General features: G+C 36.2%; 1 protein-coding gene across 13 annotated transcripts in view; it reads left to right on the top strand.

Moving 5' to 3' along the window:
* The window catches only part of NBEAL1 (neurobeachin like 1), a 170664-nt gene that overhangs the window by 35963 nt on the left and 117869 nt on the right, over positions 1-16832 (top strand). For all 13 annotated transcript variants that reach the window (XR_014828954.1, XM_021075105.2, XM_084998428.1 and 10 more), the window contains 3 exons: positions 6493-6574; positions 7122-7249; positions 12103-12185. Coding sequence is in view for 12 of the 13 variants with exons in the window: in XM_021075105.2 (XP_020930764.2) it covers positions 6493-6574; positions 7122-7249; positions 12103-12185 (293 nt within the window). In the remaining variant the exon portion in view is untranslated. The remainder of the gene's footprint in view (positions 1-6492; positions 6575-7121; positions 7250-12102; positions 12186-16832) is intronic.

Raw genomic sequence — 16832 nt, forward strand, 5'->3', positions numbered from 1 at the left:
TTGATGACTCTAAAGACATGTCTGTATTAATTAGATCAACAAACTTAAACTAGCTTTAATACCAGGCATTAATATTGACTATTTCCCAGTTCATATGAACTTGAAAGTCATTGTGTGTAGCTTCTTTTATATTTAATTTGTAAGCACTTATTTTTAAATCAATTAAATAGAGTTTTTTATAAATTCAATTTTGATAATATTTTTCAGAGATAGAGCTATCACATATATATAATGGGTACACAGACATACAAACAGCTTAGCTAATTTTCCCCTGGAGTCTACAGAATATTATGGCCACACAATGTTATTATTATTATTATTATTATTATTGTTATTGTCTTTTTAGGGCCACACCTCCAGCATATCAAAGTTCCCAGGTAAGGGGGCAAATCAGGGCTGCAGCCACAGCTTGAGGAAATACTGCATCCTTAACCCACTGAGTGAGGACAGGGATGGAACCCGCATCCTCATGGATACTAGTTGGGTTCTTAACCTGCTGAGCCACAGCACGAACTCCTGTGGCCACACAATGTTATAATAAAATACTATCTTTCTCTTAATCATAATGTCATAACTAAAATATTTCCCATTTCAAATAACAAAAGGTAAACAAGAAACACAAATTCACAAACCAGACTGGTCACAATCCCAAATTCTCCCCAAGCCTAGGGTGAGACCAGAATCTCATCTTTATCTCTTCCTTAACAACTTGACTGTGGTGCAAAAGACTGATGCTCATTAGGGTCAAAGGGTGGTGAGTTGCCACAGAACACAAAAGAGAGTTTTTGGGCTGGCACTAGCTCCAGCAGACTTACCCAGTCCTAGAACCCATTGGCTCTCAAAGGTGCAAGATTTCTTTTGATCAACCCAGAGGGAAAAGGCAGCTGGTGTCAGGCAGGGGCGAGATGGGGAGAGTCCTTGAAGCAATTGATTTCGTCTGAGACATCCCCACAAATTTCCCTCACGAGACCAGCTAGCTACAAGTACCTGGCTTGTCATGACTGTCCTATCATGTTTTCATAGCTGGTGGCTCTCCTCTGAAAGGGAGGCCCCGAGGTTCCATTTGGGTTGCCAAAATCTGTTACTCCTTATCACTAAATAGTCATTAGTAGAGAGAGAGACAAATGTTGGGAGACAGGAAAGTTTTTTTTAATCAGAATGCCAGCAGTCTGAGGAGGTGGTGGACTCGATGTCCCCCCAAAGCTATCTCCCTAGATTCTTCATGGCCATAAAAGTTTTTTGAAGTATTAAAGGAAGTAATCTCAGTCATTGAGATAGAGGATCAGTGTCATCACCATCCCTCACTGTGTGCAGAATTATGTAGAGGCTTATTGACTTCCTGTGATCTTTCTTTAGATCCTGTGTTGTTCACACATGTAAGTGGTATCATGTGTTACTTGTCTTTCTCTTTCCGACTGACTTCACTTCGTATGATGATCTCTAGCAACATCCATGTTGTTACAAATGGCAGTATTATTTCAATATTTTTTATGGCTGAGTAATAGTCTATTATATATATATTTATATATTTGTGTGTGTGTGTATGTATATGTGTATATATATATATATATATAAACATAAAATCCTCAATTGTCTTCATTCATTCGTCGACGGACATTTAGGTTGTTTCCATGTCTTGACTATTGTGAATAGTACTGTGCATAGGGGTGCACGATGAAATCTGGTTTTTTTAATGTAAATATTTATACCTATAAAATTCTACTTTTCCACCACTTTCATGGCTTCTTATAAAGTTTTGGTAAGTCCTGTTTTCCTTTTCATTCATCTCAGGTATTTTCTAATTTCTGTTGTGATTTCTCCTTTGATTCATTGATTATTTTTAAATGTTTTGGTTAATTTACACAGTTGTGTGAATTTTTCAGTTTTCTTTTTGTTACTGATTTTTAACTTCATCCTTTTGAGGTTAAAGAAGATAACTTTGTATAATATCTATGATTTAAAATTTGTTAAGACTTAATTTGTGGCCTAACTCAGTACCTGTTCTGTAAAATGTCCCAGGTGCACTTGAGAAGAAAGTATGTTCTCTTGTTGTGTAGGGTGATCTGTACATGTCATACCTGTTTGGTTTACTGTGTTAATTAAGTCCTCTGCTTTCTTGTTCTGTCTAGTTGTTTTATTGATTAATCCAGATAAGGTATTGAATTCTCCACCTTTTGATGTAGACCTATATATTTCTCTCTTCAATTGTGTCAATATTTGCTTCCTGTATTTTGATTGTCTATCATTAGATACATCAATGTTTATAATAGTTATATATTCTTACTAGTATTGTTCCTTTGTTATATGTATATTATGTATATTTACATTGTACCTTTTAAAAATATATAATGTCCTTTGTCTCTTATAATCTTTTTTTTTTTGACCTAAAGCTTATTTTGTCTGATATTTGTATAGCAACCCCTACTCGCTTTGAGTTACTATTTGCAAGGGCCATCTTTTTTTTCTCCTTTCACTTTCAACTTATTTGTGTCTTTGGACATCAGGTAGATAGTATATAATTTGTTCATGTGTTTGTATCCATTCTGCCATTTTCTGTCTTTTGACTCAAAATTTAGTCCATCTTACACTGAAAGTAATTATTCCTAAGGAGGGACTTGTTATTGTGCTATTTGTTTTCTTTCTTTCTTTCGTTTTTTTTTGCTATTTGTTTTCTTTATGCCTCAAAACATAAGATTTTTGTCTCTCATTCTCTAAATTACTGTCTTCGTTTCTAGTTGACTTTTTGTGGTGAAATGTTCACATTCCTTTATTATATTCTTTTGTATAATTCGAAGCTATTTTCTTTCTGATTACCATTGGTATTTCATATAACATTCTAAAGTTATAATATTCTAATTTATACCACCTTTCCTTCAATAACATATAGAAACTCTGGTCTTTTATGGCTCTGTCCCTACTCCTTTTGGTTGTTGATGTTACAAAATTACATTCATGCATTGTTTGCCCCAAAACATGAGCTAATAATTACTTTAAGTGCATTAATCTCTTAAATTATGTATTAAAACAAAATTTGAATTACTAACTAAAGTTATAGTGATGCCAGTTTTTACACTACAATAACTTTTTTCTTTATATATAATCTCAAATATATAAAAACAACGCAGTTACAAACCATGGCTACAGTAAAACCAATGTTTTTAATTGCCCATGTATTTACCTTCATTGAGATCTTTATTTTTCAATACAGCTTTGAGTTACTGTCTAGTGCTCATACCTTTCATCCTGAGCATTTTTTTGCAGGGTAGATCTAGTGGTCACAGACTCTCTTACCTCTTTTTTCCTCATTTTGAAGAACATTTTGCCAGATACAGAATTGTTGCTTGGTGGTTTTTCCTTTTGGTACTTTGCATTTATCATCCTGCTATCTTCTGGCCTAAGTTTCTGATTAGAAATCTGCTTATAATTGTATTGAGGATTCTTTGTAACATGTGATGATTTACTTCTCTCTTCCTGCTTTCAAGATTCTCTCTCTCTCTTTCTTTAGCCGTGCCTGTAGCATGCAGAAGTTCGACGCCAGGGATCTAACCTGGCCACATCAACGAGCCAAGCCACAGTGGTGACAATGCTGGATCCTTATCACACTAGGCCACCAGCGAACTCTCCCCTCTTTTTTTTTTAAAGTTTGATTATAACATGTGGTCTCAGTATGGGTGTCTTTGAGTTCACCTTACTTGGAGTTCACTGAGCTTCTTGGCTGTTCATATTCATTTGTTTCCTCAAATTTGGAAAGTTTTTAGTCATTATTTCTTCAAATATTCTCTCTTCCTCTTTTTCTTTCTCCTCTTTCCCTGGGACTCAATCTTTTTCTTTCTTTTCCTCAGACTTGATAATTTCCATTGTGCTATCTTCAAGTTCACTGATTCTTCTGCCTGCTCAAATCTGCCCTTCAATTCCGCTAGTGAATTTTTCATTTTAGTGTTGTACTTTTTAGCTTCACAATTTCTTTCTAGTTTCTTTTTAATTTTTTAAACCTTCTTATTGATATTTGCGTTTTGTTTGTACAGTAACTTGACTTTCTCCACTTCTTCCTTTTGTACTTTGAGCATCTTGAAGACAGTTATTTTGAAATCTTTGTTTAGTAGATCTTTTTTGGGAAGTTTCTGTTGATTTTTTTCTTTCAACTGGGCCATATATCTCATTCTTTGATTGCCTTTTGATTTTTTTTTTTTTTTTTTTTTTTTTGCTTTTTGCTTTTTGCTTTTTAGGGCCGCACTCGTGGCATGTGGAAGTTCTCAGACCAGGGGTCGAATCAGAGCTGCCGCTGCTGGCCTACACCATAGCCACAGCAATGCCAGATCCGAGCCACATCTGCAGCCTACACCACAGCTTGTTGCAACACTAGATACTTACCCCACTGACCAAGGCCAGGATCGAACCCGCATCCTCATGGATACTAGTCAGGTTTGTAACCTGCTGAACCACTCCAGGAACTCCCTGATTTTTGTTTTTGTTGAATACTGGGCATTTGACTCTAATAATGTGGTAACTCTGAAAATCCCTTTTCAGGAGTTTGCTGCTTATTTGTATTATTTTTGTTTATTGCTTTTGTCTTTGATTGTTAGAGATAGTGTGCTGACAATCACCTAACTTGTAAACATAAAGTCTGCTTAGATCTTTCCTGACCCTTTTCCTCAGCATATGTGGTCACTCTCATTTCCTCCATTTATGCCATTGTTTTTAAATGTCTGAGTCCTTAATATCTGGCTCCTGAAAGGGAAGAAAACAAAAGATGAAGAGGGGAAGAGGAATGGCTCTCGAAGGCCCCTGGAATTTACTTCAGCCAGAGGTTGTAGCAGCTTCCAACAGCAGGGGAGGTGCAACTCTTTGTTTGCACCTCTGTAATCATAAGCTGCAATCAGTGATCAGAGCACAGATCCCCCATATTTGAAGGACAGGGTCTTTTTGCCTGCCTTAGTTCCTGTCAGCTCTTAGCAAGCTGCTTCTGAACATGTGCACAGCTGCTTACCACGTCTGGGTTCGGGGATTGGTAGTGCTACCATGCTAATAGCTGAAGTGGACCAAAATTTAGGACATAATTGTAATTTACCATCCGAATTTTCTTGTTACATCAAACTGTTTCTTGCAGTGTAGCTGTTTCCTAGGTAGGAAGACAGATTCCTAGTACTTCCTCCTTGGCTACCTTCCTGAAATCCTCTCTAGGGGCTTTGAATTTTACCTCTGCCTTTACCTTTTTCTTTCTCAAAGATGTCATGCCAGTCTGGCTTCTTACAGTAAGAACTCAGTTGATTCAGTTAATCTTTCCCATTCTTTTAGCATCTACTGGGTTTTAAGATATAATGTGTTTTTCAGGGTATCTCAGAACATAATAGAGTTTTTTGTCTTAATAGAATTTTTTTAATATGTCAAGAAAAAGATGGATGATGTTAGAGTTCATGTTAGCATTTTATGTGTCATACCTCAGTCTTATTAAAATGAAATAGGGAGTTCCTTGGTGACTCAATAGTTAAGGATCCAGCGTTGCCACTGCTGTGGCTCTGGTTACTGCTATGGCAAGAGTTCTATCCCTGGCATGGTAAGTTCCGCATGCCATGGGCGTGGCAAAAAACAAACAAACAAAAAAGGAATAAAAATGAGGGCCATTTTGTAAAAAAAAAAAAAAAAACCACAAAGAAATTGTTGACCTATTGACCAAGCAAGGCATGTACTGTGACCTCTTGGAGTTTGTATAGATGCCCACCAAGCCTTTTTAACATAGCTGAGGAGATAAATTATGAATAAAAAGGGAACTATAATTTCGGAAAACAAGTTGAAAACTATAAAACTACACAGCATGTGGCATAAAGGCAATGATATGTATAAAAACCAAGCTAAGGATCTGCACAGAGAAATAGTAACAAACCTGGAAAGAAATAATCCAAAATTTATGTAGTTGCTGTTGTTCAGGTTGTAAGAATATTAGTGACTTTTTCTCTTCTATTTCTGCTTTGTGATATTTTTGAATTTTTCTTAATAAATGGTAATAACATGTATTTCTTAAACATTCTCTGTTGATTGTTAAATGTCATTTGATGGATTTCCCATTGTGGCTCAGCAGTAACCACACTGACTAGTATCCATGAAGATGCAGGTTTGATCCCTGGCCTCAGCTCTTTGGGTTAAGGATTGGCATTGCTGTGAGATGCAGTGTAGATCACAGACGCGGCTCAATCCTGCATTGCTATGGCTGTGACGTAGGCTGGCAGCTGCAGCTCAGATTTGACCACTAGCCTGGGAACTTACATATGCTGCAGGTGCAGCCCTAAAAAGAAAAAGAAAAAAAAAAATGCTTCGTGAGATATATTTCACATTCAGTAGAAAAGCAATTATATGTAACCATATTGATTTTGTTTGAATAAATGTTATTTGTATTTCATTTGCTAACATGCATTCTCAAAGTCAAGCTGAATACATGAACATACATTTTTCTTAGTATTCACACGTAATAAATATATGACTGTTTTTTCTTCACAGAAATCTATCTAATGTAGAAGAAATTGGGACCTGCTCATACATCAATCATGTCATCACTATGACAACACTCTATATTCAGCAAGTAGGTGTGAATTAATATATTCATTTTTGTTTCTTTATTGAGAATAACTAGTTTTTATTTTTTAAAATATTATGGTAAAGTTAATTTTTTAAAGGAGGTGATAATTGAGAAGATCATTAAAATTGTCATTGGGTACTTACATATGTCAGGGAACTTATACGTATTATCTAAAAGTAATCAGTTACTAATACATTTTGTCATTTTAATTTAAAAATTGAAGTGTTTTATAAATGGCTTTATGAAGTGACACAATTTTTCATTTTATGTATTTATTAATTATTCATCAAATAGCCCTCTTATTGAAAGCATCTTTTTTGGAAGGATGTTTGGCTATCTATTTGCAATCCTTCCTGGTAAATACTTAAAATTTGAAAGGTTTTATCCAGTCCATATGATTAACTGACCTTCTACAGACTCAAATGGGACTAAACTTATTCCAATAAAATTATTTATTATTATATAATGAATGAAACATGTAGTTTTTAATGATGTATGTTATATAGCTTAATATTTTTCAGTACATATAATTTTATGTTTAAATTTTCAGTTAAAAAGCAAAAAAAAAGAGAAGGAATTGGCAGATCAGACATCTATTGAAGAATTTGTGATCCATGCATTGGCATTTTGTGAAAGTTTATATGACCCATATCGGAATTGGAGGCATAGAATTTCAGGGTATGTCTTATAAATCAAATGTTCATTTAAAACGTGAATGTCATATATATACAGTTCTTCAAAGCAAGTCTCATTCTCCATGAAAGCAATTGGTAAGATGTGTCTAAGACCCCTATTTCTATCTCTGAGATAGAGAACTACATTGGAGGTAATGAATTAGTCATAAATGCCACTTCTAGATAACAGATTTACTCTGAACTTTTATTTGTAATGCAATTGAATGCTAATAATCTGATAAGAAAGTCTCAGAATACAGTAGTATCAAGTAGAGTGTACAAATTTTTCAAGGAGCTTTTCTCTTTTTTTAAAGAATATTTCATAATTTGAAAATGAATTTTAACAGTATTTTGTGTTATCTGTTTTTAATTGCAGAGCTTATGTCAGTCAGGAAAACACCAGTGACCTCAGGAAGCAGCTATTTCTTTGGGGCTGTGGGAACAAAGGGAAGAGATTGGAGTTTCAGAAACTAGAAGTTGAAGGAGACTCTGCAGTGCTTGGTCTCAGTCTTCTGAGGAAAGAGCCCTTAGGCAGTGCTGGTATCACTAGCAGTCAAAAAGGGGCTGGTTAAGAACTGTTGTCGGGAGTTCCTGTGTGGCTCAGTGGGATGAGGATCCTGCATTGTCACTACAGTGGCTCAGGTTGCTGCTGTGGTGTGGGTTTGATCTCTGGCTCAGGTATTTCTGCAGGCTCTGGGTATGCCAAAAAAAAAAAAAAAAAAAAGAAAACAGAAAGAAAGAAGTAGAACTATTTGGCTGGTAAAAAAAAAAAAAAAAGAGGACTAAGGAGTCAGTCCCCTTTTCATTCTTTCAACCTTTCAGGCTCCATTAGTATCCATTATTGATGAACTCAACAGGGAGGTAGCTGGAGAAAAATATAGTTACAGAATGCCTGTCCCAGCATCACAAAGCAGGTGGAATATAGGATGCTGGATTTGGACCTTGGTGGCAATGGCATAATTACTAGTACTCAACTCAAAGAGAAGAGTTTAAAAACTCCTATGTCTTTCTTACCTGTGGGCAAGGAATAAGATTTGTATAATCACCCACAGTCAGTTTCTTTTTTAAGTCTCCCAAATCTCAAGACTTTCTTCATTTTTTCATTGTCAGTCTAACTTGACCCACTTATAACCAATTCCTACTTCCTGCAACATCTCATTACTAAAAATGTTTATTTTTTATAGGCTTTTCAGGTTTTTTAGTGTAGTATGCCTTCACTTGGAATAGGCACCATTAGATGATGGTGAAGAATTGGTAACTGAGGGACATATGTGTAGACTATATGGTAGTACTTTGTATGTTCCATATAGTGGTATTTTATTGAAATAACACCTCTTTTAGTTAAAGCAGAAAGTATCAAGTAGAAATAATAGGAACATATACCTCGGTTATTAAATAATCCTGTCTGCTTGTTTATAAATTTGCTCTCCTTTCTGTATTGAAAGAAGTAATCTTTAGTGGTTCTCCATAGAAACAGAAAGAGTAGGTTTGTGTAAAGGAGGAGTTTTATTGTAAGCAGTTGCCTCACGTAAGTACAGAGGCTGGCAAGTCTAGACCTGCAATGTGGGCTGGCAGGCTTGTGACCCAGGAGAGCCACTGGTGCAGTTAGAGTTCCAAGGCTAAAGAGCCAGTGTTGCAGTTCCAGCCGCAGTTCAAAGGCAGTCAGGCTGGGGACTCAGAACTGATAGTGCAGGTGAAGTCAGAGGGCAGTCTGCTGGAGAATTCCCCCTTGCGTGGAAATGCCAGTCTTTTGGTTCTACTCAGGCTTTCAACTCATTTGATGAGGCACTTTCTGGAGGCAGTTCCTTTACCCACAGGTTACCAATTTAAATGTTAATCTTATCTAACACCCTCCAAGTTGACAGAATTAACCATCACACTGTTCTCATACTTTTAATAGGAAGGTACTAATGACCTCCCAAATACTTCCTTTTCTATTTTGAGCTTTTTTTTTTTTTTTTTTTTGCGTTTTAGGCCAGTACCTGTGGCATATGGAAGTTCCGAGGCTAAGAGTCGAAATGGAGCTGCAGCTGCCAGCCTACGCCACAGCTACAGGTACAACTGAGCTATGTCTGCAATCTACACCACAGCTCACGGCAACACTGGATCCTTAACCCACTGAACAAGGCCAGGGATTGAACCTGTATCCTCATGGATACTAACTGGGTTCTTAGTCGGCTGAGCCAAAACAGGAACTCCCTCTACTGAGCACTAATATGTCTTTTTCCAGTAAGAAAGTGCTCTGCATTTTTCTTGGCAAAGATGTTGTATCAGATAGGATAAGCTGCAGTAACTCACAATAGATTAGAATACCAAAGATTTATTTCTTATTCATGTTCTCTGTCTACTGTGAATGTAATGAGTAGAGGGAGCCTACTCTACTCATCAGAGTCACTCCACATCCTAAACCAGCAGAAAAGCAAGCATCTAAGGCCTTGCTAGTTACCATGTGAGAAGGAAAAGAAAGCTCTGAAATTTCTCACATTGGCAAATTATTGCTCTTTTTTGGTCATGATATATCTCACTTTCATTCAGAGCTCATTGGCCGGGACTAGTCACATGTACCCATCTACTACAGCGAGACCAAGGAGTTAGGTCTACCTTGTGACTGGAAGGGGTAAACATGGAAGTAGTTGACAGCACTGTCACTGCCTTTTGTCTCTGCCTGTGTACTGCTCATGACTCTTTAAAAATTCAAAGAGGCACGTGATTTAAGTGCTCCATTTGTAGCCTTTTTACTCATTTGGCCCTTTGGTTCTCAACCAGTCATTGTTGCCTCTATTTTGACATTTATGCTGGCGTTTCTTAAGGAAATTATATTTCTTCTTCTCACTATTGCTACTTCCCCACACCCTCCCCCACCTTAGAATTGTCAGTAATGGCAAATCTAAGATAAGATTTTAAGTTTTGAAACAATGACAAAGAATTTTTCCTTATAGACAGGAAGACTTATAGGAGGAGGAACATAGTATCAGTATGACAATGGCAAAAGAAAGGCTTTTAAAGGAATCTTTAAGAGCAAAATGAAAGTAAAGGTGGGAGAAAGAGAGAAGATGTAAAAAAGTAGATCCAAGAACAGATTGAACCAAATTAAGTAAAATTGGTAATTGAAAACAAAAACAACTTCTGAGAGCCAAAAACAAGAAGAAAACTTTTAAACATTAGAATATAGAAAGAGAATTCTGTAAGTGCCATGTGACAATAAGAACAAGAAGGAGTAGAGGCATTTTGTGAATGTGTGTAAATGTGTATGCCAGGAGTTATGCTGGCACTGTCTGTGTATTATATCTAATAGGCATAACAATTTTGCTGGGAACAATATGAACTAATTCCGAGGTAAATGGTAAAAGCAGAGAGTCAGACTTGATTTTCTTTGACTTTGATAAAATGTAATGCAGATAAATCATAAAAGTAGGGGAAATCTATAGCTGTGGAAGACCTATACAAGGGAACTATAGCAACAACTTAGACTTTATGTATTATTCTGATTCTGAAGTTAGATGGAGATTTGGCATATATTTTCTTATTGTTTATGATTGTTGCTTACAAAATGGCTAAAACAGTTTAGAACAGATTTAATCAAATTAGCATAATTTCAAACACGGAGCCTTTTAAAAGTGTATTTCTTGTTTGATGAAATATATGGATTTTTTCATATCTTTATATGTAATTTGATTTAATAGATTTGATTAATATATTAACCCAATTTTGATTCTATTAGTAGAATATATCTTTTTTTTTTTTTTTTTTTTTTTTGGTCTTTTTGAGTTTTCTAGGGCTGCTCCCATGGCATATGGAGGTTCCCAGGCTAGGGGTCTAATCGGAGCTGTTGCCGATGGCCTATACCACAGCTCACGGCAACGCTGGATCCTTAACCCACTGAGCAAGGCCAGGGATCGAACCCGCAACCTCATGTTTACTAGTTGGATTTGTTAACCACTGTGCCAGGACGGGAACTCCTAGAATCTATCATATTTAGAAAGATTTCTTCAAATGACACTAAAATAAGTGTAGGGAAAGCAGTCTTTCCTGAAAATGACTTAGTCATTCAAGCATTTATTTAAAAATACATTTATTGAGTGTCTACTTTGTGCCCAGTGTAAGATCAGTAGGACTCACTGACTGCCCACAGAGAAAAATAATTTATATTAACTTATGCCTTGGGGCTTCTACTGGCCAAATCTGGGACAATATATACCCAAATATGATTAATTTCAGTGTTGGAGTGATGAAGAGAGAGAGAAAGAGAGGGGAGAAGAGGGGGCTCTTACTTACATTAGAAGGCCAAATGCCAATTAGTAATGTACGGGGGAGCTGATGTTAGAAAAAAAAAAATTCACCATTTTTCACATTATAGGAAAGATGTGGATCATGATGCTAAGTCTAGGGGGAGAAGTTTTGATAAGGAACATGGTTTTTGCATGGTTTTAAAATGTTTCTCCATTGATTACTTACTTGTTGCAAAGGAAAAATTGGCAATTATTTTGTATACTACTGGGCAGTACATTGACCGGATGATCAAAATTAAAATCTTCATTGAGAAGCAGGTGGACATCCTGTGCCTCCGACTGTGATGGTCTAAAAAGGACTCATCATTGCTTATCTAGTAGTCCAGCTATGTTTCGCTGTTAATCGTTCCAACTTTTTTTTTGCATAATTCAAAACAAATTATTTTAATTAGTGAGTATTCAAATTATTGGCTAGACTTCCTTTTTAAGATTGTGTCAATCCTAGAGATGTATTATTAAGTACACAAATCAAAAGTACAATATTAAATTTATTTTATAATTGTTTTTGTAATTGTGCTCTCCATACTTGCCCATGTTATAATTTGGTACTAACTTCTTTTTAACATAGACGAATCCTTAGTACTGTGGAAAAGAGCAGACAGAAATATAAGCCAGCTTCTCTCACAGTGGAGTTTGTCCCTTTCTTTTATCGTAAGTAACAGCTCTAATTTCCCTTGCTTTGATTCTGATATTATGCTGATTATTCCTTATCTTATTCAGACCTTGATTTGGCTTTGTGTATTTATAGGATAAAGATTCTAAGAACCTCTTATGGGAATTCCATGTTTTGTTGTGATTATTGTTCTTGGTTAATTTAGTTTATTTATTGTTCTAAAAGTGTTTTGAGAATAGCTAAATGTTTTAATGACGGTACCACATTTTAGAACATTAGAATTTTTACTGAAAATAAACTTGAGAGAATTGACCCCTATATTATGTGACCTATGTGGAATCTAGTTTTCTTTCCTTTTTTTTTTTTTTTTTTTTGGCTTTTTAGGGCTGCACCCATGGCATATAGAAGTTTCCAGGCTAGGGGTTGAATCGGAGCTACATCTGCCAATCTACACCACAGCCACAGCAATGCCAGAATGCCAGATCTGAGACATGTGGTGACCTACACCATAGCCGACGGTAACACCAGATCCTTAACCCACTGAGCAAGGCCAGGGATCGAACCTGTGTCCTCATGAATACTAGTCAGGTTTGTTTTTGCTGAGCCACAACAGGAACTCCTAGTTTTCTTTCTTTTAAAAAAAATTACGCCATATTTTAAGAAAATAGAACATTTTGCAAATTATAAAGGGAATACCTTGTATTTCCTGCTGAAATTTGTCAGATCTTAGCGTTTTGCTATATATGTTTCAGTTTTCTTTCTTTTCTCCCCTAAGAAATAAAATAAGACAAATAGTCCTTTGGAGGGCATTTAGTCCTGTCCAAAATGTATATAAGACATTTGGCCATGCCAGAAGATCCTTAATATTTGGTCCTGTTCAAAATGAGCATATTTGGTTCATGCCACATGGTTTTGGAAAGGACGAAATGTCTGCTAACCAGTCCTTTGTTTGATTGCTTGGTGAAGATGATTGCAGTGCCTAATTTGCTTAACCACCAGTGGTGATGTTGGCTTCATCTAGATAATCAACTCACATGTCCACAGTAGGAAACTCAGCATGCCAGTAGAATAGTGTAGGTGTTTCTATTCAGGAAGAGATCTTGCAACATTCCAAAGGCTTTTCTTGGGTTTTCTAAGGGAAGGTATGAGACCAAATTGATGGGTGTGTGAGCCACCCTGGCTTTGAAGTGCAGTATCCCATAGAAGACATTTATACCTTGTAATAACCTGTGAATGTAACTTCCAAATCCTAGGAAAGGAAATACCTAAATTGCAGGTTACACTATCGTCAGGGAAGCCAAAGGTGATGAATTCCTATCGGTTGTTTATAGTTATCATAGTCCAGATCAAGGGCCATTGTTACCATAAGCAATGTTGCCTTGTAACTAATTTGTCACCGTTACTGTCAGATTTTCAGTGATGTAATTCTTGGTCCATTTTCCTATATAGAAGGAGAAAGAATTTTTCATGCCCCTTGATAGTAACCATTATTCACAGTAATAATAATGAAATCTTTTGATTATAAAAATATTTTTTCCTTTTGTAATTTTGCAAGTCATCCTTGGGATGGTATTTTGGCAAAGGGTGAATATCTTGTTTTTCAACATTTTTTTTTTTTTTTTCCAATTTTGGCTGCCCTGTGGTGTATGGAGTTCAGGGATCAGATCCCAGCTGCAGCAACCCTGGATCCTTAACCCCCTATGCTAGGCTGGGATCGAACTTACGTCCCAGCATTCCCAAGACGCCACAGTAGGAACTCCTTTCAGTGTTTTTTTTCATCTAATATTTTTGCATCCATTGAAAATACATACCTGGATTAGTTATTTCCTTGAGGGTTGCAATATTGTTGCCTTCAAATTCTGTCCTTATACTTCTAAGGATAAGGAGTTGTATACAATCCTGTTGTATTCTGTATACAATCGGCTGTTATATTCTGTAAAAAAGATTTTTCTCTCATAAACTACAATTGTTCCTAAAAAGGCTGGGCAAAATACTTAAATTTTTCTTTTTTGCTGTCTGTTTTCAAAATGAGTTCAAGTAGTAGTTACTTCTAGTGGGGCAAATAAGTTTTATTACTCTCTTTTTTGTGTATCATTGTGGATTCACTGACTTTTATTTATGCAGTGTTTTACAATCAGTTATAGTCTTTGATGCTAAAATTGTTCCACACTTGATCACTGAGAGTATTTTCTCCTTTTCAGTTTGCCTTTTCATTTAGTTGAGTCTTTTTAAACGCAAAAGCTTTAAATATTAATGGAATCTAATTTATGAATTTTTTCTTTTATGATTGTGGTTTTTGTGTTTTACCAAAGAAATCTTGCTTACCTTAAGTTCGTGAAGATTTTCTCTTTGTTTCTTTTTTTTTCCCTCTGTTAAGTCAGTTATCTGTTTTGAGTTAATATTTTCTACCTAGCATAAGATTTTTCATTATTGTTCCAGCAACATTTGTTGAAAAAGCCGTTCTTTCTTCCATAGAGTTACCTTGGCACATCTGTCAAAAATCAGTTGACTATAAATGTGGGTCGATTTCAGGATTCTCTTTCTTTGTTCCATATGTCTACCTTCATGCTGTTACCACACTGCATTGATTATTGTGACTTTATACTAAGTTCTAAACTCATTAAGCCTTCTAACTTTGTTCTTCCTTTTCAAGTTGTTTTCGCTATTCTGGATCCCTTGCATTTTTATATGTTTTAGAATCCATTTTTCAATGTTGTTACAAAAAGGCCTGCTGGGACTTTGATTGGGGATTGTCCTCAATCTGTGGAACCATTTGAGAATTGCCACTTTAACAATACTGAGACTTCCAATTCATGAACTTGCTGTATCTCATTGTTTATTTGTATGTTACTTGTTTCTAAAATCAGTATTTTGTAGTTTTCAATGTATAAATTGTACACATATTTTGTTAATTTACCCCAAAATATTTATTCCAAGTACTTGTAAATGTGAAGTCTTTAAAATAAACTATTGCAGAAAAAAAAAAAGCCTTATCTTCAGGCTTATTTTTGATAACGAAATGTCCCTTTCTATCCATGATAATAGTCCTTGCTTTGCCTTGATTAATATTCCTTGCCTGTTTTGTCAGATACTAACATAGTATCTGATACTCCAGCAGTCTTATGGTTACAGTTTACATTGTGTATCTTTTTACATTCTCTGTGTGTGTTCTGTGTGTCCTCTATGGCTGAACAGAGCTCTGTCATCTTTGTGAAGTTTTACAGTTCAGCTTGCAACTAACTTCTTGTTAGGTTTTTCCATCTTGTGTGACTCCATGCTGTAATTTAGGATTGGTACTTGGGCTTAAAGTGAGCCTTTTGAATATTCTACATTGCTTTCTCTGTATACCTCCCTCCATTCCACTATTGCTCCATAAATTCCAGTTGCCTGGGCCTCGCCAAACTTTTTGTCTGTCTCCTTACTCAGCAGTCTGTCAATACATTTTAACTCAAAGTTGTTTCTTTTTGGTAATGTTTCTTTCTTTTTTTTTTTCTTTAAGGCCACATCTGTGGCATATGGAAGTCCCAGGCCAGGGGTCAAATAGGAGCTGCAGCTGCCAGCCTCCGCCCACAGCCACAGCAATGCCAGATACAAGCCGCGTCTGCAACCTATACCACAGCTCATAGCAACGCTGGGTACTTAACCCACTGAGTGGGGCCAGGGATTGAACCTGTGTCCTCATGGATACTAGTCGGGTTCATTACCTCTGAGCCGCAACAGGAACTCCTTTGGTAAAGTATTTTATGTATAAGATTGGAAATAATCTAATGTGATAGTCCTGTCTTTGTGTGTACTAATGTACTGGATTGTTAGTAGTGTCAAAAGACAGTGGAAAAGCATAAATGTTTATCAGTAGAGAACTGGTTAAGTAAATTAAAGTACATCCTTGTAAGGGAATGCTCTCTAGTCATAAAAAGGAATAAGGCAGATGTACATGTTAAGATGTAATAGTGCCCAGAATATATTAAGAACAAAAAAACATGATCTAGTAGTATATTTTGAGCTTGTTTTTTTTTTTTGTCTTGTTTTTGTTTTTTTAAGGTGTGCGGAGCAAGGTGGATTGAAGCATAGGTTGGGGGAACCTTGCTTTTCCTTGTCAGTTCTTTTATGCTGTTTTAATTTTTCTTTCTCATGTGCATGTATAACCTTTTTAAAAGGTTAAAATTGGAGTTCCTGTTGTGGCGCAGTGGTTAACGAATCTGACTAGGAACCATGAGGTTGCGGGTTCGGTCCCTGCCCTTGATCAGTGGGTTAACGATCCGGTGTTGCCGTGAGCTGTGGTGTAGGTTGCAGATGCGGCTTGGATCCTGCATTGCTGTGGCTCTGGTGTAGACCGGTGGCTACAGCTCCGATTCGACCCCTAGCCTGGGAACCTCCATATGCCACGGGAGCGGCCCAAGAAAAGGCAAAAAGACAAAAAAAAAAAAGAAAGGTTAAAAATTTTAAGTTTTATTTCCTTTTTATTTAAAAAATAAAATTATGTTAAATGAAAGGTTTCTACTAGTACCGGAACTTTAGAATATTGGATGTGGAGTGGACCCAGGAAATCTTTTTGTCTATTTTTTTCAGTTTTACAGTTGAATAATTATAGTCAGTTATACTAATAAGAAGCAATGGTAGTAGTAAAAAGACATCTAATTCTATATCAGATTTGGGTTAACTTCTAGGTCTGTTACTTAGTGACT

This window comes from Sus scrofa, chromosome 15 (genome assembly GCF_054392235.1).
Source record: "Sus scrofa isolate SSC_HxYL_T2T_F1_AM1 chromosome 15, Sscrofa_HxYL_maternal_Yorkshire_Landrace_v2.0, whole genome shotgun sequence".
NCBI lineage: Eukaryota > Metazoa > Chordata > Mammalia > Artiodactyla > Suidae > Sus > Sus scrofa.